At 35.4% G+C, this 26,184-nt stretch overlaps 1 protein-coding gene across 1 annotated transcript in view; it reads left to right on the top strand.

The window, feature by feature from the left end:
* Positions 1 to 26,184, top strand: part of GRIA4 (glutamate ionotropic receptor AMPA type subunit 4) — a 635,851-nt gene that overhangs the window by 550,462 nt on the left and 59,205 nt on the right. Inside the window, exons 8-11 of the mRNA XM_055422848.2 lie at positions 715 to 882; positions 2,536 to 2,640; positions 13,590 to 13,700; positions 21,516 to 21,722. Coding sequence (XP_055278823.1) covers positions 715 to 882; positions 2,536 to 2,640; positions 13,590 to 13,700; positions 21,516 to 21,722 — 591 coding nt within the window. The remainder of the gene's footprint in view (positions 1 to 714; positions 883 to 2,535; positions 2,641 to 13,589; positions 13,701 to 21,515; positions 21,723 to 26,184) is intronic.

The raw sequence follows: 26,184 nt of genomic DNA, 5'->3' as shown, positions 1-26,184 counted from the left end.
AAACTTACAGAAATGATCTAACCTTCCTGAGCACACTCTGCAGGCATGGGCATAACATTACCCATGTTTATTTAGCAGTGTGTATATACATTTGATAAATAAGTAGATATTACTTCTGGTACCCTATATTTGAAGTAACAATAAACATTGCCATTCATTCTTCTGAAAAACTAGACAGAGATATACACTTTAAATCAAGAAACATATATGAAATCTAAGGAACACCTGACAGACATTGAGAGAATGAAACAGTGAGATATCCCAGCCCTGCTGAGTCTCATCCACAGCAAGAGACGACAAGGTAGATTGTGGAAATACTGCATTTAGCCTTTTTAAAAAATACATTAGCTGTTTCTACTTGGATGCAACAGAAAGACCTCACCTAGAGGGCTTGCTTCTCCCAACTGATGGAAAGCTGTGCAATAGAATTTCTATTTTACAGAGTGTGTTTTCTCCTCTTTAAAATCATAGTGGTAAGAACTGATGTACAGTCTTTGTAATAACACAATGGTAGAAATTTCTGCAGCTAGAGGAAATTAATTAAAGTTAAATTAAAGGAATTTAATTTAGGGGAAGTTAAATTAAGGGCAGTAATTTACCTGCCCTTCAGACAGCATGGTACTTTATGTCATAAACCCACATAGTCCCCAGACAAATCCTAAAGATTGATAAGAATTTAACATTTTACCATTATATTTACTTTAATTTTGTTAGTATACATCTGCTCTGACTTATGATGGAGTCCTTGTGATGGCTGAAACATTCCGAAGTCTCAGAAGACAGAAAATTGATATTTCCAGGAGAGGAAATGCTGGAGATTGTCTGGCAAATCCAGCTGCTCCATGGGGCCAGGGAATTGACATGGAGAGGACACTCAAACAGGTAACTCACAGTTTTATTTATGTTCAGCTTGTTTCACATGTGCATGTGAGATAAGTCACTTCTCTTGTGTCCAACTCTTTGCAACCCTATGGACTTCAGCCTGCCAGGCTCCAGTGTCCATGGTATTCTCCAGCCATGAATACTGGAGTGGGTTTCCACGCCCTCTCCAGGGTATCTTCCCGACTCAGGGATCAAACCTGCATCTCTTATATCTCCTGAATTGGCAGGCAGGTTCTTTACAACTAGAACAACCTAGTAAGCCTTCAATTTATTTCATTGTCCTTTTTAAATGGAGTATTCAGGAAAACAAAATAATCCATTGGCAAATACCTATATATTACAATTACCATTTTAAGACATTGAGCCATTATCATTTCTGAGACATTTCTACATAGGATACTGGATAGAATGGTGGAGGCAGTGGCCTTGCCGAACTCTTTGCAAACCCATGGACTGTAGTCCACCAGGATTCAGTAATTTCCCAGGCAAGAATACTGGTGTGGTTTGCCATTTCTCCCCCCGGGGGATCTTCCCAACAAAGGAATCAAACCCACATCTCCGGCTTGGCAGACAGCTTCTTTACCACTGAGCCACCTCGGAAGCCCACTAGATAGAATACTGGTGTTTACATGTTATGTAGATGCTTAGCCAAGATAAGGTAGGTTATGTAACAGTAATAAATAACCCCAAGCTTCAATGGCTTAAAACAACAAAAGAGAATTTCACACTCACAGACACACACCAGATTAGTAGGGGCACTCTGCTTTTTACAAACACTTAGGGACCCAAGCTGACTTAGCAGCTACCATCTTGAATGCTACAAAAGGAAAAGAGTTGTAAGGAGGTTTCTAATTGGCAATTAAATGCTTTAGCACCCATTACATCTGTTTACAACTCTTTTATCAGAGTCACATAGACCTAGCTAACCAAAAAGGGTCCGAAATGAACAAGCCCACCTTGGGCCCAGAATGAGGAAGAACCTGAAATATTTGGCATACACACTTAGTCTACTAATCTACTGACTGCTTCAATAGACCTTCAAGTTGCCTTGTAACCTTGAATTAAGTATTTATTTTAGTCTTTTATAGTTATACTAACACTGTTTTTCAAATGATTACTGTAATATGTGTGTATTTTTAGTAATACATGTTAAATGTTCTGAAATGCCACAGGTTCAGAACATGTTTAAATGAATTAAAAGGATTTGGAATAAAGTACACTTGAATATTTTTAAAAATATGTTTATTTTTCTGAATATCTTAATTTTAACATTAGCAAGGAGAAATATGATCTGCTGTGGTTATCAAGGTTATTTAAACTTTTATGTGGATATGTAGATAAAACTGAAAAGTAAAAAACCATATTTATATTCTTATAAATAATAATTCAAAATTGAAGAAGTACAATGGAAACTTCATAATAAAAAAAATTTTTATATTTCAAGTACATAACAGAATCGCTTATATATTTCTTTGATATTCCTCTATCCAATTCTATCCCAGTAGCTCAAATACCCCATGGCTTTTTTAGCAAGTTGCTTATAGATGATAGTTCCACACCCATGTGTAGTCATAAGCCTAGCAGATGAAGTAAAGGTTTCTGTAAGTAAAATGGCAAATGATTACATGTGTAGATTTTCTTTTTCATTCATAGGTTCAAATTCAAGGACTAACAGGAAATGTTCAATTTGACCACTATGGACGTAGGGTCAATTACACAATGGATGTGTTTGAATTAAAGAGCACAGGACCTAGAAAGGTGAGTCACACTTGAACTGCTTTCTTAGTTTGCATTTGATATTTTTAAAATCTTATAGGTGAAATATAGCTGGATAGTCTACGTTTTTAAAAAATTGTGAGTATGGTTAACCCTTGAACAAAGTGGGATTTAGGGGACCTGACTCTCCACACAGTCAAAAATCTGTGTCAAAATTATAATGGGCCCTCCATATATGTGGTTCCTCCATTGCTGCAGTTCCACATCGAAGGCTTCAACCAACACAAATTGTGTAGTATTGTGGTATTTACTGTGAAAAGAATCTGTGTAAAAGTGGACCTGAGCAGTTCAAACCTGTGTTGATAAGGGTCATCTGCACTTACAAGTAGTACTTTCTTGGTAATTCATGCTGAAATAAATTCTTGTGTCATATGATTGATGTTTAATGGTGTACCAAAGATGAAATGAACTATTTACACAGTTTATATTCCTTATTCAAAATAAAATCAATTTTTTAAAGGCTTAACAAAAAGAATCACAGAAAATCCATAATATACTCTTCAGGAAAACGCACAATCTAAGAGACTTATTCATTTTCATGTAGTCATTTCTGAAACCATTAGAGAGAGAACAAGAAAACTACTTCTAATGGATAGGCATATTATAGAAGGCTAAATGTTCCTGAAATAAACATTCAAAGAAAAGAGCTGATGGAAGATAATATTATTAAGATTGCTGTTAGGTTGAAGAGAGAGATACCTAAGAACTTCAACTGAGGGACCAGGAAGATTGTTCAGAAAGCTGCTGGTGATAGACTTTTGGATTTCAGAAGATAATTGCTGATCTTGAGATGTGACTAAGCATCATAAGCATCAGCAATGTTCTCAACATCCAAAAAGTGCTTTATATACTGGAGCAATACAATTCCACCACAGAAATTGACTATAAAAACTTTTTATACCTAACATATAACTTTTTAACATTCCTTTTCTCTAGCATTAGCTAAGATGCTTAAGAAAGATATGTTCAATTTACCTTATCTAAAAATTATCTGTTTCAACACTTGGATGTTAAAAAAAACTTTCCCAAATATACTTTCCTGTGTTAATATACTAGTGATAGTTACAATTTATGAAATGCCTACTTTGTTCCAAGCACTGGACTTGGTGTAACTTAATCCTCACAATGAGCCTGTAATGGAGTACTATTTTTTCCCTTTTCCCAGTGAGAAAATTGTAGTGCAATTGTTGTTGTTGCTGTTCAGTCGCTCAGTCATGTCTGACTTTTTGCAACCCCATGGACTACAGCATGCCAGCTTCCCTGTCCTTCACCTCTCCTGGAGCTTGCTCAAACTCATATCCATCAAGTCAGTGATGCCATCTAATCCTGCCTTCAATCTTTCCCATCATCAATGTCTTTTCCAATTAGTTGGTTCTTCATATCAGATGGCCAAAGTATTGGAGTTTCAGCTTCAGCATCAGTCCTTCCAATGAATATTCAGGATTGATTTCCTTTAGGGTGGACTGATTGGATTTCCTTGCAGTCCAAGGAACTCAAGAGTCTTCTCCAACACCACAGTTCAAAAGCATCAATTCTTCAGCACTCAGCCTTCTTTATGGTCCAACTCTCACATCCATGCACTACGACTTTAAAACTATAGCTTTGACTAGATGGACCTTTGTCAGCAAAGTAATGTCTCTGCTTTTTAATACACTGTCTAGGTTTATCATAGTTTTTCTTCCAAGGAGCAAGTGTCTTTCAATTTCATGGCTGCAGTCACCATCTGCAGTGATTTTGGAGCCCAAGAAAATAAAGTTCGTCATTGTTTCTATTGTTTCCCCACCTATTTTTCATAAAGTGATGGGCCCAGATGCCATGATTTTAGTTTTTTGAATGTTGAGTTTTAAGCCAGCTTTTTCACTCTCCTCTTTCACCTTCATCAAGAGACTCTTTAGTTCCTCTTCACTTTCTGCTATAGTGCAATAGATTATAGCTATTTGTCTAAGGTCTATAAATGAGAAAACAAAGATTTTAATTCAGATATATCTGACTTCAGAAGCTTTCTACTGATTAACCCACCTGAGTAGACTCTGCCCTAAAGGATTTTATTTTCTAGCAGGATAGAATATAGTAAGTTCAATACAGCAGTTAAAGAGAAAGCATTTGGAAAGCCTAAAGCAGAAGAGATCAATTCCTGGTGGAGGAAAATAAATCAAAGAAGGCTGCATGGAAGAGCTTAGATTCAAAGTGAGGGTGTGAAGCTAAAGTCCAAATAGGTAGAAATGGTACAGGCAAGCTCCAAGGACAGGCTGGAGGCAGGATAATTGAAGTCACACTTTGGAATATGGTAAAGGCTCTCAAAGTTGTGTTTTGCTCCAGTCTGTCATAGTGTGTGCTCCTCGATTTGAAGCTGCCATGAAAACCATCTCTAGACTTTCACCCTTTTAGTGGCGTTGCCGTGAGTGCACACTGCCAGCCGATACAGAGCAGACAGGAGGCTATATGATCCAGATCAGGTAGGGTAGAACAAGGAGCAGCAGTCTGAAAGCCAAGCTGTATGATGAGCCCTTTTAAGGGTACTTCCTGAAGAAAGGGACTGAGATATGCTGCCAAGAAAAAAATTTAATGTAAACACTGATTCTACTCACTCTGTAGCACACAGTTTTCAACAAGAAAGAAAGAAGCCTCTCCTCCAGCTATGGAGCAGACAGAATATTCTACAAGTCCCTAAGAATATTGACTAACTGGTAATCAAACTGCCACAAATCAAATTCTGCAAAATTAGCCATTTAAGTAGAACCTTTCTAAAATGCAAAAGACAATTCCATATTTCCCAAAACAGTAAGTACAAAAAGTAAAATGATCTCCTCATTAAAGAAAGAATAATGGAAAATGGAAGTTGGTGGTAACTAGTGGTAACATCAAGTGAGTTATCTAAAGCAGTGAATCTTTTAATGGCCTATTGAACCATGATGGTAACAAAAGTTAAGGTTTTTAGAGGAGAAATTTAAAAAATAAGTTGGGAAAGTAATGAACAGTATATATTCACACTCAGCTGATATTTGTCTAAAACTGTTAAAAGAAATATGAAGTGTGAATTGGTATAGACTTATCTATCGTTTTTCTTGGGCATTCTGTCAGGAATATCAAACTTAAAAATGAACTACTGTGAGAAAAACTAAGCTAGTGAGTTTTGGCAGTATGTCTGAAAATCAAGCAGTCATTCTTATAAATTGAACACTTGACCATAAGGGAGCTATCTTTGAAAATAGATCAGACAGTTAACATATCAGTTTGTCTGGATTCTGTAACAGAAAATTGACATTCTCATTAAACAGAAGCCACAAGGCTCTTTCTGAAGTCTCAGCTCCTAAGTACTGTGGAGTCTTCTTGGAATTCCAGTGATCTTACAAAAATGTTCTAAAACCAGGCTTCCATGATTTCAGTAATTCTTCAGGTCAGTTCAGTTCAGTCGCTCAGTCGTGTCTGACTCTTTATGACCCCATGAACTGCAGTACACCAGGCCTCCCTGTCCATCACCAATGCCCAAAGTTTTCTCAGACTCATGTCCATTGAGTAGGTGATGCCATCCAACCATCTAATCTTCTGTCATTCCCTTCTCCTCCTGCCTTCAATCTTTCCCAGCATCAGGATCTTTTCAAATGAGGCAGTTCTTCACATCAGGTGGCCAAAGTATTGGAGTTTCAGCTTCAACATCAGTCCTTCCAATGAATAGTCAGGACTGATTTCCTTCAGAATGTACTGGTTGGATCACCTTGCAGTCCAAGGGACTCTCAACAGTCTTCTCCAACACCACTGTTCAAAGCATCAATTCTTTTACGCTCAGCTTTCTTTGTAATCCAACTCTCATATCCATACATGACTACTGAAGAAACCATAGCTTTGACTAGACAGACCTTTGTTAATCATAAATATTATATTTATTGAGAGTAGATTATATGCCAGACATATGAAGGAAAAATTTTTGAGCATTTTAATATTTAATCTTACAGCAATCTGAAAACTAGACATATTTTTCTCATTTTATATAAGAGAAAATTAAGGTTCAGAGAAACTAAGTAAACTGCACAGGGATGTTCAACTAGAAAGAGATGGAGCTGGGGTGGAGACCAAGGCTCATTATCTAGCTTCAAAACTACTCTCTTAACTGCCACAAATATTATCAGTCCCAGGGCCCATAACTTTTCTCCTCAAGGTTGGTATAAGTATTAAGCCATGTTTTTCAGGACAGGTCTGGTCAAATCATCTCTCCCAGGAACCAACTTTGAGTAAAACAGAGGCTTCTCATGGCCCCTCAATCCCTACATTACAGGCAAAGTCTACCATAAATACAGAGATATTTGCTGTGTGCAGTGCTTAGCCACTCAGTTGTGTCCAGCTCTTTAGCAACCCCATGAACTGCAACCCACCAGGCTCCTCTGTCCATGGGGATTCTCCAGGTAAGAATACTGTAGTGGGTTGACATGCCCTCCTCCAGGGGATCTTCCCAACCCAGGGATTGAACCCAGGTCTCCCACACTGCAGGTGATTCTTTACCATCTGAATCACCAGAGAAGTCCAAGAATACTGGAGTGGATAGCCTATCCCTTCTCCAGGAGAACTTCCTGATCCAGGACAGGGTCTTCTGCATTGCAGGCAGATTGTTTAACAGCTGAACTACGAGGGAAGCCCCTACCGTAAAAACAGAGATATTTACTCATACATTATATTATGGTTGTGTTTGTGTACAATTCATCTTTAGGACTCCAAAGAAGGCAAATATTTCTCTGACATTTCCTACAGTTTAGCAATTTAAATGCTTCTATATTTTTACATTACAGTCAGTCAGTCAGTCAGTTCAGTCGCTCAGTCCTGTCCGACTCTTTGCGAACCCATGAATCACAGCACGCCAGGCCTCCCTGTCCATCACCAACTCCCGGAGTTCACTCAAACTCATGTCCATCGAGTCGGTGATGCCATCCAGCCATCTCATTCTCTGTCGTCCCCTTCTCCTCCCACCCCCAATCCCTCCCAGCATCAGAGTCTTTTCCAGTGAGTCAACTCGTCACATGAGGTGGCCAAAGTATTGGAGTTTCAGTTTCAGCATCAGTCCTTCCAATGAACACCCAGGACTGATCTCCTTTAGAATGGACTGGTTGGATCTCCTTGCAGTCCAAGGAACTCTCAAGAGTCTTCTCCAGCACTACAGTTCAAAAGTATCAATTCTTCGGCGATCAAGAGCATTACAAAACTCTTGTTCACCCAATTTCTGTCTCTAGAGGAAAAAACATGCCTACTTTCCTACTTAAATGAGATTAAGCATGGGAAGAGTTCTTAGAGTGAAAAAAATATCTCACATGAGGTTCTAGGTACAAACTTCAATATCTTTTACTTTAAGAAATGACTTCTGAGCTATTGTTCAACCCCAACTGTCCTTCTTCCCAGTAAGTCTATGGCCCACATGACATCTATGTACAAACCATGGTTCTGTATCACAAAACTTGGATTTCTTTTTCAAGAATTCCAAGTAGATTTAAGATAAATAGATACAGTTGGGTAAAATTGTGCCTATTATTTTAATTTTTCATTACTTCTAAACCATTTATCTTGGGATGTAGGGAGATACTCATGAACCCACAGGTTGTCCTTAAATACAAAATGTCAAGGTCTTTTCAACATCTGAAGACTCTCCAGAATGTGTCTCAGATCTATAGTTTTTCTGTTGTGGGAACTCATTAAGTCATTAACAAAGAAAATTTGCTTTGCCACAGAATGGGCTGCTGAGATCTGGAAGGTGGCTTCATTTTAATGGAGTACTAAACTGTGAAACTTATTTTTATGTTGTATAACTGTCATGTGCAAAGGAGAATTAAAAAGAAGCAACTGACATGCTTTTTAAATTATTTTTTAAGTACATGTAAGCTGATAGTGTAGTTCTCAAAGGTACATTTATTTTGTTTTAATTAAATTTTTCACTGATATTAAATGTGTTAGCACAAATTTCCTGGTAGCAGTTGATAAAGAATCCACCTGCAATGCAGGAGACCCCAGTCCGACTCCCGGGTTGGGAAGACTTGCTGAAGAAGGGATGGGCTACCCACTTCAGTATTCTTGGGCTTCCCTTGTGGCTCAGATGGTAAAGAATCTGGCTGCAATGTAGGAGACCTGGGTTTGATGCCTGAGTTGGGAAGATCTCCTGGAAAAGGAAAAGGCTACCCACTCCAGTATTCTGGCCTAGAGAATTCTAGCCTAGGTTGCAAAGGGTCAGACAAAACTGAGCGACTTTAACTTTCAAATTCATATGGGCAATTAAAAATAATGGCTGAATTGATTTATGCTCATAATTTTGGATCAAATTAAGTAATGTAGTAAAACATATTAATGAAAATTATTTTTTCTATGTTTTGTTAATTAAATATGAATACTTATAAATAATATAGTGTTTCTTTTTGATATGCTAATGCTTATTTTATTTTAATATGTTCACAAATACTAAGATGACAGTAAAAACTTGAAGGAAACAAGACTTTCAAAACATATTATTAGAACAAACAGTGAATACAGACCAATGAGGAATTTGTTGTTGCTGTTCTGTTGCTTCTGTTGCTAAATTGTGTCTGACATTGTGACCCCATGGACTAGACACACCAGGCTTCCCTGTGATCAATTGCACACATTTTATTGAAAACATGAGATTTATCAACTGCATCTGGAAATTCAAGAGGTTTCAGTTCAGTTCAGTTCAGTTCAGCCTTTCAGTCGTGTCCGACTCTTTGCGACCCCATGAACTGCAGCACGCCAGGCCTTCCTATCCATCACCAACTCCCGGAGTTCACTCAAACTCATGCCCATTCAGTCAGTGATGCCTTCCAAACATCTCATCCTCTGTCGTCCCCTTCTCTTCCTGCCCTCAATCTTTCCCAGCATCAGGGTCTTTTCAAATGAGTCACTTCTTTGCATCGGGTGGCCAAAGTATTGGAGTTTCAGCTTCAACATCAGTCCTTCCAATGAACACCCAAGACTGATCTCCTTTACGATGGACTGGTTGGATTTCCTTGCAGTCCAAGGAATTCTCAAGAGTCTTCTCCTATACCACAGTTCAAAAGCATCAATTCTTCAGTGCTCAGCATTCTTTATACTCCAACTCTCACATCCATACATGACTACTGGAAAAACCATAGTCTTGACTAGATGGACCTTGTTGGCAGACTAATTTCTCTGCTTTTTGATATGCTGTCTAGTTTGGTCATAACTTTCCTTCCAAGGAGTAAGCATCTTTTAATTTCATGGCTGCAATCACCATCTGCAGTAATTTTGGAGCCCAGAAAAATAAAGTCTGACACTGTTTCCAAGGTTTCCCCATCTATTTCCCATGAAGTAATGGGACCAGATGCCATGATCTTAGTTTTCTAAATGAGCTTTAAGCCAACTTTTTCACTTGCCTCTTTCACTTTCATCAAGAGGCTTTTGAGTTCCTCTTCACTTTCTGCCATAAGGGTGGTGTCATCTGCATATCTGAGGTCATTGATATTTCTCCCAGCAAACTTGATTCTAGCTTGTGCTTCATCCAGCCCAGCGTTTCTCATTATGTACTTGGCATATAAGTGAAATAAGCAGAGTGACAATATACAGCCTTGACGTACTCCTTTCCCTGTTTGGAACCAGTTTGTTGTTCCATGTCCAGTTCTAACTGTTGCTTCCTGACCTGCATACAGGTTTCTCAAGAGCCAGGTCACGTGGTCTGGTATGCCCATCTCTTTTAGAATTTTCCAGTTTGTTTTGGTCCACACAGTCAAAGGCTTTGGCATAGTCAATGAAGGAGAAATAGATGATTTCTGGAACTCTCTTGCTTTTTCTATGATCCATCAGATGTTGGCAATTTGATCTCTGGTGCCTCTGTCTTTTCTAAAACCAGCTTGAACATCTGGAAGTTGATGGATCATGTATTGCTGAAGCCTGGCTTCGAGAATTCTGAGCATGACTTTACTCGTGTGTGAGATGAGTGCAATTGTGCAGTAGTTTGAGCATTCTTTGGCATTGCCTTTCTTTGGGATTGGAATGAAGACTGACCTTTTCCAGTCCTTTGGCCACTGTTGCATTTTCCAAATTTGCTGGCATATTGAGTGCAGCACTTTCACAGCATCATCTTTCAGGATTTGAAATAGCTCAACTGGAATTCCGTCACCTCCACTAGCTTTGTTCATAGTGATGCTTCCTAAGGTCCACTTGACTTCACATTCCAGGATGTCTGACTCTAGGTCAGTGATCACACCATTTGATTATCTGGGTTGTGAAGATCCTTTTTTGTACAGTTCTTCTGTGTATTCTTGCCACTTCTTCTTAATATCTTCTGCTTCTGTTAGGTGCCTACCATTTCTGTCCTTATTGCGCCCATCTTTGCATGAAATGTTCCCTTGGTGTCTCTAATTTTCTTGAAGAGATCTCTAGTCTTTCCCGTTCTATTGTTTTCCTTTATTTCTTTGCATTGATCGCTAAGGAAGGCTTTCTTATCTCTCCTTGCTATTTTTTGGAACTCTGCATTGAAATGGGTATATCTTACTTTTTCTCCTTTCCTTTTCACTTCCCTTCTTTTCACAGCTATATGTGAGGCCTCCTCAGACAGCCATTTTGCTTTATTGCATTTCTTTTCCATGGGAATGGTCTTGGTTCCTGTCTCCTGTACAATGTCACCAACCTCCATCCATAGTTCATCAGGCAACCTATCAGATCTAGTCCCTTAAATCTATTTCTCACTTCCACTGTATAGTCATAAGGGATTTGATTTAGGTCATACCTGAATGGTCTAGTGGTTTTCTCCACTTTCTTCAATTTCAGTCTGAATTTGGCAATAAGGCATTCATGATCTGAGCCACAGTCAGCTCCCAGTCTTGTTTTTGCTGACTGTATAGAGCTTCTCCATCTTTGGCTGCAAAGAATATAATCAATCTGATTTTGGTGTCGACCATCTGGTGATGTCCATGTGCAGAGTCTTTTCTTGTGTTGTTGGAAGAGGGTGTTTGCTATGATCAGTGCGTTCTCTTGACAGAACTCTATTAGTCTTTGCCCCGCTTCATTCTGTACTCCAAGACCAAATTTGTGTTACTCCTGGTGTTTCTTGACTTCCTACTTTTGCATTCCAGTCCCCTATGATGAAAAGGACATCTTTTTTGGGTTTTAGCTATAGAATGTCTTGTAGGTCTTCATAGAACCATTCAACTTCAGCTTCTTCAGCATTACTGGTCGGGGCATAGCCTGGATTACCCTGATATTGAATGGATTGCCTTGCAAATGAACAGAGATCATTTTGTCCTTTTTGAGATTGCATCCAGTACTGCATTTTGGACTCTTTTGTTGACTTGATGGCTACTCCATTTATTCTAAGGGATTCCTGCCCACAGTAGTAGATATAATGGTCATCTGAGTTAAATTCACCCATTCCAGTCCATCTTAGTTCGCTGATTCCTAGAATGTCGATGTTCACTCTTGTCATCTCCTGTTTGACCACTACCAATTTGCCTTGATTCATGGACATAGCAGCAGCAGCATGGACCTAACATTCCTTGTTCCTATGCATTATTGCTCTTTACAGCATCAAACCTTGCTTCTATCACCAGTCCCTTTCACAGGTGGGTGTTGTTTTCACTTTGGCTCCATCCCTTCATTCTTTCTGGAGTGATTTCTCCACTGATCTCCGGTAGCATATTGGGCACCTACCTACCTGATTAGTTCATCTTTCAATGTCCTATCTTTTTGCCTTTTCATGCTGTTAATGGGGTTCTCAAGGCAAGAATACTGAAGTAGTTTGCCATTCTCCTCTCCAGTGGACCACATTCTGTCAGACCTGTCCAACATGACCTGCCCAGTTTGAGTGGCCCCACATGGCATGACTTAGTTTCACTGAGTTAGACAAGGCTGTGGTCTATTTGATCAGATTGGCTAGTTGTCTGTGATTGTAGTTTCAGTCTGTCTGCCCTCTGATCCCCTCTCTCAGTGCCTACCATCTTAGTTGGGTTTCACTTACCTTGAAAGAAGTTTGGCAAGCATTAAATGAACAGTCATTTGGGTATATGTAGCATAAGAGTAAAGTATATGTACCATAATAGTAAAGTATATGTACTAGTAATTGCACCTACCTTTATATTTGCTGTCTGTATAAACTTTAAAATGCATGTATTTTTTTTTAGAAAGCATTGATTACAGTGTCTGTCAGAGAACAAGCAGTAAAGAAGTAGTCTGCATGCTGAAAAGAATCCTAAATTTCCCTTAAGATACCATTTTAGTTTGTTACCTTGTATAGTGCTTAACTAATTTCTTAATATATTTTATGGAAAAGAGTTTGCTCAAATCTTAATAAGAAGTAATATAAGGATTTAAAATTTCAAAAATACAAATTTAAAACTTTCAAAAGTGAAAATATTAAGCAATCATTAACATTTGATTTATTTAGCATTTTAGAAATGGTAAGATTGTTATCTAGTGACTAGATTATATGAAAGAAAAACTATTTCTATATTGCTTTAAAATTCACAAATCTATTTTTTTAAACATCCTGTACATGTGCCCCATGTAAATCTATTCTCTTTACTATAAAAATCTGTAACATTATTGATAAAAATCATGTAAATTAAGTATTGAAGTAAGTATAGAAGTATAGAAGTGAGATTGATTCCAATCAATCTCACTACAAGAGCATCAGAACAAAATGGTATTCCGTCTGTATCCATATTCCTTTTTGAACCCATTCATAATCAATGTCTTAACTAGTACATGAGTGTATTAATAAATTGTAAAGTTGGCAAATGTGTAAGTAGGTAGTATCATTAACATTAGAAAAACTGGCTCATCATCAATTAAGAAAACTTCCAAACACATTTTTTTGTGTGTGCTTCATAAATTTGTTTTGTTTTCTTGTTCATAATTCTCATTGTTCCAATAAGAACTAGAGGAAACTCTTCTAAAATGTGTTTTCAAGATTTTTCTCTATTTGGCAGGTTGGGTACTGGAATGATATGGATAAATTAGTCTTGATTCAAGATGTACCCACTCTTGGCAATGACACAGCAGCTATTGAAAACAGAACAGTTGTTGTAACCACTATTATGGTAAGTTTTGGTCTGTGTCTCATGTTGTTTCGTTTTGCCCACAGGCAACTTTAATTCCCGGCTATGGTGAATGGGGTGGGTGCAGGCTGCATCGTAGTGATGGTGGCGTTGGTGTTCTGAGCAACAAAAGTCCGTTGAAGCTGTGAATAAGTTTGTCCTGAACTCATTTCAGTACTTTTATTTGTATTATCTTTTGTTACATTATTGTTCTTGGAAAAATGCTCAGATGTTAAAAACTGAAACTCTTTCGTTGAAAATGAATCAAATGCTAAGATTTCAAAGGACAAAAGAATGAACATGCAAAAGATCAACAACTAATCACATGAAATATCCAGTAGAAAACATCATATATTGTTATTATGCTTTTAAAACATCAATGTAATAATAGCTAGTAGTGCTCAAAATTATAATTTTCAGGTACTTTATTAATAATGATTTGCATTGTCTTTATAATAGAGATATGAATGTTAAGATTTTAATGAGCATGTTTTACACAACTGTATGCTTTAAAAATAAATTTTGGTTTATATTTAGATTTACTTTACAAAGGAGTTTTTGTACCGATTATTTTTCTCATTGACCTGTTGGGGAAAAGTGCATTGAAATTTATTGAAATTCTCCTAAATTAATAAAAATATGATCTTCATTTGATCACATTATAAAATGAAAAATACTCTAAATCTTAAGTCTGCTTTTTCAAAGAGATTCTCATGAAATTATCTTTTAAGTAGTGTATCTCATATTTTTCTCTTCTAAATTCAAACATACTTTTTAGAGTCAATGCTAGTCAAAGGAGATCAACAATCGGTAACTGTTTCTATCTAATTTTAAGTTATATATCCTCAGCTCACTGTCTCATTAGGCAGGACACGTTTTCAACTTTTATAAAGCCCTTACTCTAAATAAAGATAAACTATTTTCTGTGATTTAATTTTCAGCTTATGTAATTTTAACTTTATGTTTTTAGTAATGTCAAGTTATTCCCAAAATTTTGACACTGAGGACAAAGCATGAAAATGCCAGAGAAAAGCTTTCACATGTTGCAATTAATTTTATCAGTGTTGCGCCACCAGCTAGCAACTTAATGTTAATCTGTCAAGCCTTAATTGGAAGTTTATAATTTTAGAATTCAAACCAACCAACAGGAGTTTTTGTGTATGAATGAAAAATATATATCTTCTAACTTAATTGTGTAATGCATGGGACTTAAATATATATGTATATGTACATATACATATATATATTCCTAAAAAAGACACAGTAATGGAAAGTTATACTTCAGTACAGTCCTCCTCTTTTCAGCCTCTGATGAAGAATCCTATTTTAAGAAATTGATCAAGAAAGAAATGAGCTCCAGGTTGTTCGACTATTCCTAACTAAAGCTCAAGTCTTGTTCTTCTGTGTAGTAAATTTAAGCTAATTGTTGATGTGGGATTCTTCTTGGATGATCAACTCTGGACTACCAGAAAAAAACACTTATTTTTAAGTTCTGTGACTTTCCTGAGATACTAGAACAAAGAAGAATTAATCCTCATCTTTTTCAAGAAACTAAATGTTGAAAAATAATACTTAATTCTGGCGTATCAATTCCCATATCTTGAAATGAGGTCATTGTACATCAATTATGGAATTTTAACAATTCTAATTCCAAGAGTAGATTTTCTAAAATTAAATATCTATGAATTTGCATCCTTCTTTTCTGGATACACATAGTTGCTTGCTTTCTTTCTTTCTTTTTTGAAATTTTGCCTGTTCTACATGAAATAAGGTGTTTTAGTGTTCATTATAGGTATAATGTAGATTCTGTTATTAAAGGGGTTGGAGATACAATTCTTCAGGCCACAATATTGAATTAGTTTTGCAAGCATGGCTATTTTTCAGAAAGCACGATATCAGAAAATGAGTAAAAATGATTGAAAAATGCAATTGTTTCCTATATATATAAAGGCTATTCTGTACAGTTATCTTTTCTTTGACAGTGATGTCACCAATATTTTTGCAATGAAAATAGTGCAGTACTAGTATCTGTCTTTTGTATAAAAATGTAATCTCTATAAAAATAATACCTATGATCTTTGCAACTTCAATAATTCAAAAACAAAAATGCTAGCATCCTTTCTCCAAAAGTGTTCCTTATATTTGCTTTTGTTGATATTATCCCAGGACCTATAACATCTCCATCATCTCTTACATTTTGAAAGAAATGTGCTTTTTGTAGATGAATGAGATATTGACACTGGTGTATTATAATTCCTCAGATTAAGTTGAAAACTTTCAACAGGAATGAAACTGGTTAGATGTTAAATTATGTGCAAGACAGATATCTAGACATAAAAAGAAGGCTGTTGTGGCACTGGAACTCATTCATTTTAATCAAAATTGTTATGACTTTGCTGTTCTACTGTTTGTCTTTCCTTTGTGTATGTTGTTATTTACATGTTGATACACTGTAATAGTATATGGTATTGTTGAATAAAGTTGATTGAGAAATTTATTTATTCACTCACAAATATTTATTAAGCGTCTGCTATTTGTTAGGCACAGTTATAAGCCTGGGATATGTTAGACAAGAAAACAGACAAAAATCCTGCACTTTCAATTGAATTTTAATTCTAATGAGAGAAAGTAGACAAGAAACATAATAAGTATAGTAGATTCCAGTTTTCAATAAAATGTGTCTTTAGCTTTTTGCATTGCTGAAATCTATTTGTTTTATGTCTTCATTTTAATGACTAATTTATTCTTCCTGAATATAGTCATACTGAATATAATTTAATTAAATCTAAATAAAAGTAAGTTTGACACTATCATCACATGAGAATCATGACTACAAAAATTGAAAGGTCTAAAGTTTTGGATTCAGATGCTCAATATTTTTCTCTTTAAATCTTAGTGACTACAAATTTTATAAAATTTGTAAACTTTATGAGACTGTGACCATTTTAATTTAACATTTTACATTCTAAATAAACAACCTAAGGAAGCCAAAACTGTGCCACGTGGTTTAGCTAAGTGTAGCAATTAAGGGCAGAGAAGTCAATGGCACCCTACTCCAGTACTCTTGCCTGGAAAATCCCATGGACGGAGGAGCCTGGTAGGCTGCAGTCCATGGGGTCGCTAAGAGTCAGACACGACTGAGCGACTTCACTTTCACTTTTCACTTTCATGCATTGGAGAAGGAAATGGCAACCCAATCTAGTGTTTTTACCTGGAGAATCCCAGGGACAGGGGAGCCTGGTGGGCTGCCGTCTGTGGGGTCACACAGAGTCGGACAGGACTGAAGCGACTTAGCAGCAGCAGCAGCAATTGACGGAAAAGTGGTTAGCAGTAGACATTGGGTTGGTGGTTTCCTCTGTAATTTCACTACTTTTTTGGCTGAACTCTCTGGAAAAGGAGAGGTTCATTTAAATTTCAGTCAGTCTCATTTTTCCCCAAATCTTTCACTGAAAGTAAATGAAATTTATAACTCATTACTAAACTAAGAAGGCATTTCTTACCATCTCATGAACTCAACAAGCGTTTTGGAAATTTTTCCACAAAATCCAAATTTATTCACTGCAATATCATAATTACTTTATAAACCTTAAAACAATTTTACTTATAACAGTCCTTCCAGGAATATTTTTTATTCTTTTTATGAGTTGTTTGATAGTTTATCTTTCTTATGTAGAGGTTTGTAAATGCACTGCACATAGATACATGTGTATATACAATATACAAGTGCATATTTATACATACATATAAATATCTATGTATTTTTATGTTTTCTTTCTTGTAAAAAATATTAATCTTCCCAATATATGCATCTGCTTCCAAAGAGTTTATAACTCTTTTAAATGTTATTTCTAAGAAACTTAAAATTATCCCACTATTAAATTTATTGATTTCTTATGAATTGAAAAATAACATTTTAAGAATTTTACCCATAGGATAAATTGTCTACATTAAGATTCTTTGGATAAAAGCAAATATCCACATAGCAAATAACTTTTGATATTACTGATTTTATTATTTTACTTGTTTTCAACTAGTGATTTCAATGATTATGTTTGTGATGTTTAAAAAATCTTAAAGCTTTTCCAATAAATATACACTTTGACAGTTTTATTTTTGCTGAATTTCAAGACAAATATTCCAAACAAAAGTTTCCTCAGTAGGAAAATGATTATTTATTGAAAATCATCTTAATTCATTTATATAAACATTTTCATAAGCAAATCTTAATGCCATAGCTTTAGACAGAGATTGATTTCTTTCCTGAAATAGCAGAGCAGATATAGAACACTATGCATTATGGAAATTGTACTAGTAAACTCATAATCACTAAGAAGTAATGCATTTCAAATAAAGTCTAAGGAATTGTTGTCCCACAGAACACAGCAATTGATAACAAAGTTGGTAGGTTATAGTCTTCCATTTTAATTCACAGTTGAGAACCTGGGGCTCCAGAAGGTTGCTCTTCAAAGATGGTCCACAATCGCTCCTTAATGATTGACCGTAACTCATTTTTAATACTGAAAAGACTTGGTATTTTCTTCAGCACAACTTTGTATTGAGTCTCCTCAAGTATGCAGTGTTTGAAGGGCTCGTTGTACATAAATTATCAGGTTCGAGACGGGACAAATGTAAAGGTTGAGAGTGTGTTAAGGATTTGCTGCAAATTTGGATTTAACATGAAAGAAAAGGAAAATGAGACAGACTCAAAGAAACTGGAAAGAGCTGAGCATCTACGAGAGATCTTGTTTGAGAAACGCCTAGCTGTTCTCTCCTTTCGTTCTTCTATATTCCTGAGTGTGATCATCTTATTTCTTTTAATTTGCATGCACCAATGTTTGAATCTCAACAATTATTCACACCCCTAAGAGTCAGACATGACTTAGTGACTGAACAGCAACAAACTTCTAATCAACATTTCAGTAAACTGAAGGCTTCTCTAGCCTTTGTTGGTTTGTTGGTTAGCAAAACAAAAATCTGATGGGTTCTGCTATCCAAAAAAGAAAGTGGAAAAAAATCAAAGACACTAAATAAATTTGTATTTATAGATACACACGCCTGTTTCAAAAGAGATGATCTGAAACTCATTAATATTTACTTTCTTTTTGAACCCATGAACCAGAAGTTCTAATATAAATACCTTGCCATGATATTCTTATTTAGGAAGCATTGTTAGACCAGGAAATCTTTATATTTATTGAATACTTTATATTTGTTGAGTATCAGACACTATGAGGAAATATGGAAATAAGGAAATATGGAAAGGTTTTAATACAATGTTTTTTCAAAAATTTCATTCACTAAAATACAGAAATTCATACGTTTAATTTTGTCTTCTCTCTTGTTAAATCACATGAAATCTCAAATAGTTGCATATATTTTGACAGATGCTACAGTAGCTTCAAAAATGTCCAGACATTTCAAATTATGGGTTCAATTTCCACTCCTGCTAGTTCGGTGAAATTGAACAATTTGTTGAAATTCTTTAAGTTTAAATTTTCCATCTGCAAAATGGGAAATGCCTACCTCAAAATGGCAGTGTGAAAAATAATAAAAAGATACCATTAAAAAACAATCAAATAACTTTGTACTTGACTCAGAGCAAGCACTAAATTACTGAGGGCTTGTATTATTTTTTACTATATATTTTATTATATATGGTGGTCTCCCATCATTCTCACTCCTGTACCTTTATTACAAAAAATTTAATCATAATCGTAAGAGGATGAGGAGCATATATAATTTATTTTTATGCCCCCAGTTCCCAGCAAGCTGCCTAGAACACAGAAAGTATTTATCAAATATTTGAGTAAACATTGAAAATGTAGCTTTTAATGAAACTATTCACTATATAATGTAGAGGGGATTTTGCAAGGTAGATGATAATACTAGCTAAAGAGACTTCTATACACAAGCTAATACACATTTGAGGGCTAAAATTCAAGTATTTCAGACTCCTTAGGATTTATCAACCTTAGTAGCAAGTGTGACTCATTTGTTATATTAACAACCATTTCAATTAGAATGCTAAGGATTGTGCAAATATGCAATTTGTGTTTGTTTATACATATTCTTCCAGATTTTAATGAACTATCACAAGACGAAAAGAGACAAAATGAAAGTATTGGTTCATATTAAGTAATATTCCATAATATATCTTAGAAATTAACAGTCTTGCAACAACTTACCAATTTTTATAACCACATTCATATTTTGCAAAATGATTTCTATCTAGAGAATGTTTTCTTTAAGCTAACGAATAATTTTCTTCTATCTAAAGAGATAATTAGCTGCCTTTATTTTGTAGGTGGAGAAATTTCTTAACCAAGTCCAGTGTTAGAATATTCATCAAATTCAAGGAAGAAGTGAGAGACTTCTGGTACTTTTGACCATGTCTACCTAAAGCAGGATTTAAGAAAATAATACAAGAGAAAATCCTAAACAATTGCCCACAATAGAGTTATTTAGGGCATTTCTATGAGAAAATCACATATTGTATAATTTACACTTCTACTGCTTTTTGAAATAGTTTCTATAGTTACAAAGTATTTTAAAACAAAATCAGAATTAGTGTAGACTGCCACGTAATGCAAAGTATTCATCTTCTAATCCAGAGTTTTAAGCACAAGTTCAACTTTCCCAACTACAGATTTGCAGGGAGAAAAGAAAAGATACATATTAAAATTACTAAATGAATATCACAGTGCTATTTTATAAAATATAAATCATGACTTCAATAACATTGTAGTCAAAAGTGGTCATTCCTTGTCTGCAAATGATTAAGAAATCTGAAGTGTGACCTGGAGTTCTGTATGTACTGCATGTTCACTGAGCCTATCTTTAGTTCGTGCATTAGGTTTTATTTACAAAATCAAGTGCTTTTCTGCTAACGTCTATTTAGTTTCACAGACTTTAAATGGTTTGGTTTAGGGATGTGTGTGTGTGTGTGTGTGTGTGTGTGTATGTACCAAAAACTGTTCAGTTATGAATTAGCAGTAATCTTTTCATTTCACAATAATTCTTCATCCTATTTCATCTTATTGCTTCAAAAACTAAATGAGAATATTACTAGAAATATTACTTGAAAAGTTATGACTTTAACAGTTGGGAAAAAATTATTAGCTTCCATTGGGAAAGTATTTTTATAATAGAATAAAAATTCTTGGATCACAACCTTAATTAAAGCCAAGATACAGGACAATTTTAGGAAAGCCAATTTAATACAAATTAGTATATAAAATGTTAAGGACTGCTAATTTGTTTCTTCTTTGTACTTGCTAAGTACCTGCTCTGACCAAGGCATCTTGCTAAATCCCAGAAAGCAAAGAAAAATAATATGGCTCTTTTCCTGAAGGAAGTCACAGTTGAATGTGGCTAAACAAGATGCAGAATACAGAGACTTATGACTTTGAATAAGTCTTTTATTGCACAAAGTTAACTCCTAAGTAGTCTTCATGTCATGAGATACTTTGAAAATGGTAATCCCATTGCTACAGATGATAATTTATGCTTCTCTAATCAATTATTAAATTATATTTTTTCTATCACAGTCACAGTGCTAAGTATGTAATAATCACTCAAAAGAAATTTATTTTAAAGATTCTATTTTTAGTATAAAAACAGACTCTATAAAGTAACTTAATATAATTCTAAGCATAGTTATATATTCATCTGTTTTATCATCAATTTCTTGCCACACAAAACCAGTGTGTGTATTAATACTAAATGTAATCTATTTGCTAAGTTCTGAAAGTGAAAGTTGCATAGAATTTTTGAATGTTTCATAATTTCTCCTTTACAGTTCTACTTCTCTCATTATAGGAATCCCCATATGTTATGTACAAGAAAAATCATGAAATGTTTGAAGGAAATGACAAGTATGAAGGATACTGTGTAGATTTGGCATCTGAAATTGCAAAACATATTGGTATCAAGTATAAAATTGCCATTGTCCCTGATGGAAAATATGGAGCAAGGGATGCAGACACAAAAATCTGGAATGGGATGGTAGGAGAACTTGTTTATGGGGTAAGCAAATCAATCTATTAGAAAATTTACTTACATAAACCTGAAAGATTTTTTTAATGGGCATATATCAATTGTTAAATGTCTACTGTTGTTTTGTTTTTTTTTTTAATTTGCAGTTACATTCAAAGAAGCATCAGTCAGTTCAGTTCAGTTCAGTCGCTCAGTCGTGTCTGACTCTTTGCGACCCTATGAATCACAGCACGCCAGGCCTCCCTGTCCATCACCAACTCCCGGAGTTCACTCAAACTCAAGTCCATCGAGCTGGTGATGCCATCCAGCCATCTCATTCTCTGTCGTCCCCATCTCCTCCTGCCCCCAATTACTCCCATATGATCTCAAATGTTTTTCTATTTCATTAGTAGTGTAATTTTCAAACAATTACGGAAACTAATACTTGATAACTTCAAAAAGATAAAAATTTAGAACATGATATTCTATTTAAAAAAAAAAAACTAACTTCCGTATCTATGATGATTATTCTTTTAAGCTTGATGCTGCTATACCAGAGACATGTTTTGAGAGCTACAAAACAGCTCCATTACTTATTTGTTACTTGATAATTGTAGGAGCAGATTTTTTTTTAACAGCATAAAGTTGAGCTTTATTTTAGCTAATTATTTATATTTCTATAGGTTGTATTTACAAGTAAATATCTTTTAAATTATTAGTGAAGCAATCAGCAAACTAGAGACTCGGCAATAATGTGAAATTCTTACAATTCTGCTGAACACAATTTAAACTTATATGCAATGACATCATTTTTTCCAATATAGTAAACACAAAAGCGAGAATTTATTCCATAGTAGGGCTCACATGAAAGCATGTCGGGCCCTTCCCTTTGAGTTCACCAGATTTTTAGCATACATATTCAAAGTGAAAGTGAAGTCACTTAGTCGTGTCCAACTCTTTGTGACCCCATGAAATATAGCCTACCACGCTCATCAGTCCATAGGATTTTCCAGGCAAGAGTACAGGAGTGGGTTGCCATTTCCTTCTCCAGAGGATCTTCCCAAGCCAGGGATTGAAGCTGGGTCTCCCGCATTGTAGATAGATGCTTTACCATCTGAGCCCCCAGGGAAATTATACATATTCAAAGTCAAGGGCAAATTCAGTGTAGAACTTCCTGCCTGAACTAGAACAAGATTGGTCTCTTCAGCTAACATTGCAGTGTTAAAATCAAGCCTGCTGCTGCTAAGTCACTTCAGTCGTGTCCGATTCTGTGCGACCCCAGAAATGGCAGCCTACCAGGCACCTCTGTCCCTGGGATTCTCCAGGCAAGAACACTGGAGTGGGTTGCCATTTCCTTCTCCAATGCATGAGAGTGAAAAGTGAAAGTGAAGTCACTCAGTCGTATGTGACTCTTCACGACCCCATGGACTGCAGCCCACCAGGCTCCTCCATCCATGGGATTTTCCAGGCAAGGGTACTGGAGTGGGTTGCTGTTTCCTTCTCCAGAAAATCAAGCCAGTATTTATCAAATGCCAGTGATGGTACATTTCCAAAGTCCAGAAATCAAACCTAGAGCCCACAGTGAGCTCTATTCATCAAGTAACCAATAGAAGTCATATACACTTGAAATGTGTTCTGAAATTTCCTGTAAGCCAATTTAAATTTCACAAATTTCATGTTCAAAACACATTCTGTCTGATTAATTCTCCAAGACTCCCTTTAAAAATTAAGAATTACACAAAAGTAATCCTTCCCCAGGAAAGAATAAAGGTAGAACAAGTTAGAACGTTGAGCTTCCCAGGTAGCTCAATTGATAAGAATCTGCCCACAATGCGGGAAAAGTGGGTTTGATCTCTGGGTCGGGAAGATCCCCTGGAGAAGGGCAAGGCAACCCACTCCAGTTAGAATATAGCTGAAGTATACAGAGGGGCTCACTTTTGAGCCAGAACTTCAGTTCAATACTTTTGTGTTTCTATATCCTGCTTTCAAACCATGAAACAATGAACATTCTCTGCACAGAACAGTTATAACAGTAAGAGGAAAGTATTTGGCATTAGAAAGCAATTTGTTAGCTTTATATTCACTTGAAAGAACTGCTGACTAGTTAGGTGCCCTAAACAAAATTTTCAGTCTTAAAAAATCAAAAAGTATTTTACCACTGGGCTCATCAACAGTTTTATATTGAGTTTTAATTCTCAAAGAAAAAAAGTTCTTAAAGCACGTGTTTGTTGGTAATGTATTAAACTTTAAGATTTTAAATGTGAACACTAATCTAGTGCCTAGAACTACACTAATTCATTTCCTTCAGAAAACACTACTGAGTATTTCATCTCAAAAATGTGTTCTTGAATTGTCAGCTAATTTCAGACCAGATAACTAATCAGAGTAATTTTCTACATTTGTTACATATCTCTCCTCTGGAGTCCTTACCAAGGTGATAACCCAGGCTCTCATTTGCAAGTGTTCTTGATGATGTTTTATTGGGAGAATATTGTTTAAATAATGAAAACAAGTGGTATGAAGGGAGTAGTATAATTAAAAACAACAAAATTGTATCACCAGTGCATGTGTCACATGGCACAGAACGTCACAAAGTCAGGCTGTTCTCAGAGAAGATAACATAATGGTTATTACTCTTTATTGATTCCTCAGCCAGTTTGCAAGGATTTAAATAATCTGATCTTTGCCAATTGAGCTGTCCAATTTTTTCCCAAAAAGAATTTTTGTTCATATCTCATATACTTTCCACAGATTTGATATTTTCCATTCTGGTGTCTGCAAAGTCTTTACTTGCCTCTCAACTACTTATTTTTTCCTTTCTTACTGCTAAGGCACACATGAATTCTCAGTTTACAGGCCCTTAGTAAAACTCTGTGTATATTCTCTGTGTACATTAAGTTTGAGTCCGTTTATTTTTTTTGCTTTATTCTTTGCAAACCTTGTTACTGTAATTGTTAGGAATAGATTATCTGCCAGACACTTAGATATGATATCAGCACACCACCAAGTGGTTACCACAAAGCTCGAAACCTCCTCCACTTTCAGGTTCTTTCTGCCTGTTCTTTCTGCACACTGCAACGAATTCCTTATAGGATCTTCTGTGGCACACTGCTTCAGGGCCTTTTCCTGTACCCTGCTGTACTGCTGTGTGTATATTTTAACCAAAGAGATTTTTCGCAGAGCAAATTCCATGTCCTTCCAACACTAGAATTACTTGTGGTATTTGTTAAAATGCTGGTTCATCAGCCTCACTTCAGAAGTCATTGAGAATGCAAATATTATCAAGCTCTTACAGGAGACATTTTTTACAATTTTGGGAATCACTGAGAGCTAATGGAACAATGCAAATGCAACATCTCCAAAGTTAGCAGAGAAAACTCAGATGTATTTTCTGTTCCTGGCCTCTTTCAGAATTTCAAGTGTGTTCTTATTGAGCATTGCCATCACCACTGTTATCTAATGTTTGCTTTCCATTGCACCTAGTTTTATGTGCTAGAGACTCCTTTATTTCTCTTCATGCTTCTCTACCTTTAAGGTGTTTACTCTCATTAATGGCCACTTGTATAAGTAAAAAATTTCAGAAGATACTACACAGAACAGTGTAGTATTAGAAAGGTGGTATTTCACATCAGTGAAAGGAAGCATTATCCATTTATCCCTACTGGTAAAGCAGGACAATTTTGTAATACATTATCATGTAATATGCTAGATAAATTATAGGGGGATTATAGGTACTAGAATAAAGTATATATTGAGGTTGATCATACACTATGAGAAGTATGTTCCTAAGCATGAAACCAAGGGCTGAAAATACAAAAATATAATTTTATATGACTACAACAAAATTTTAAAACATGTATACTAAAATAAAGTATCACAAACCAAATAATGTAAACAAAACAATTGATGACTTGGAAGAATATTTAAAATACATATATGGAAAAAAATATTTTAACATATTTAAAACACATAAATTAGTGAGCAAAGAAAGAATAGTCCATATGGAAGTGGGAAAGATTATGACAAGCAATATATGAAAGGAGTAAAATTGTCTGTTTTACAAAAATTTTAAAAATTCAAATTAGTACAATGAGCTTAGCAAATTGCTGAAGATAAATGAGAATAAATGAAAAAAATCCCCTGGAAATACACAGGGAATCTCCAGGGTTCAAAGCTGAAGTTGCTTTCACACAGTGCTGATAACAATACAAATTTGCATGATCTTTAGGGAGAAAAATTGGGCAAAATATGTAATAAGCATTAAATAACAAATATATATGTGAAGATTTGTCTTCAAAGTTGTTTATATCACCATTGTTATAAATTGTGTAAAACTGGAAACAATACAGATATCCCCCCAAAATAAATTGAATGAGTAAATTTTGATACTTTAACATGATAAAATATTTGCAATCATTAAGAGTTATTTTTACTATATATGTTGAAATAATGTTGAAATACTTCATCATATTCTCTTGAGAAAAGGAATTATAAAATATCATGTTCTACATTA

Source organism: Moschus berezovskii, chromosome 14 (assembly GCF_049115385.1).
Source record: "Moschus berezovskii isolate FMDL1 chromosome 14, NW_MosBer_1.0, whole genome shotgun sequence".
NCBI classification, from domain to species: Eukaryota; Metazoa; Chordata; class Mammalia; order Artiodactyla; family Moschidae; genus Moschus; species Moschus berezovskii.
Note: the sequence above shows the minus strand (reverse complement) of the source record. Positions and strands in the feature narration are given on the sequence as shown.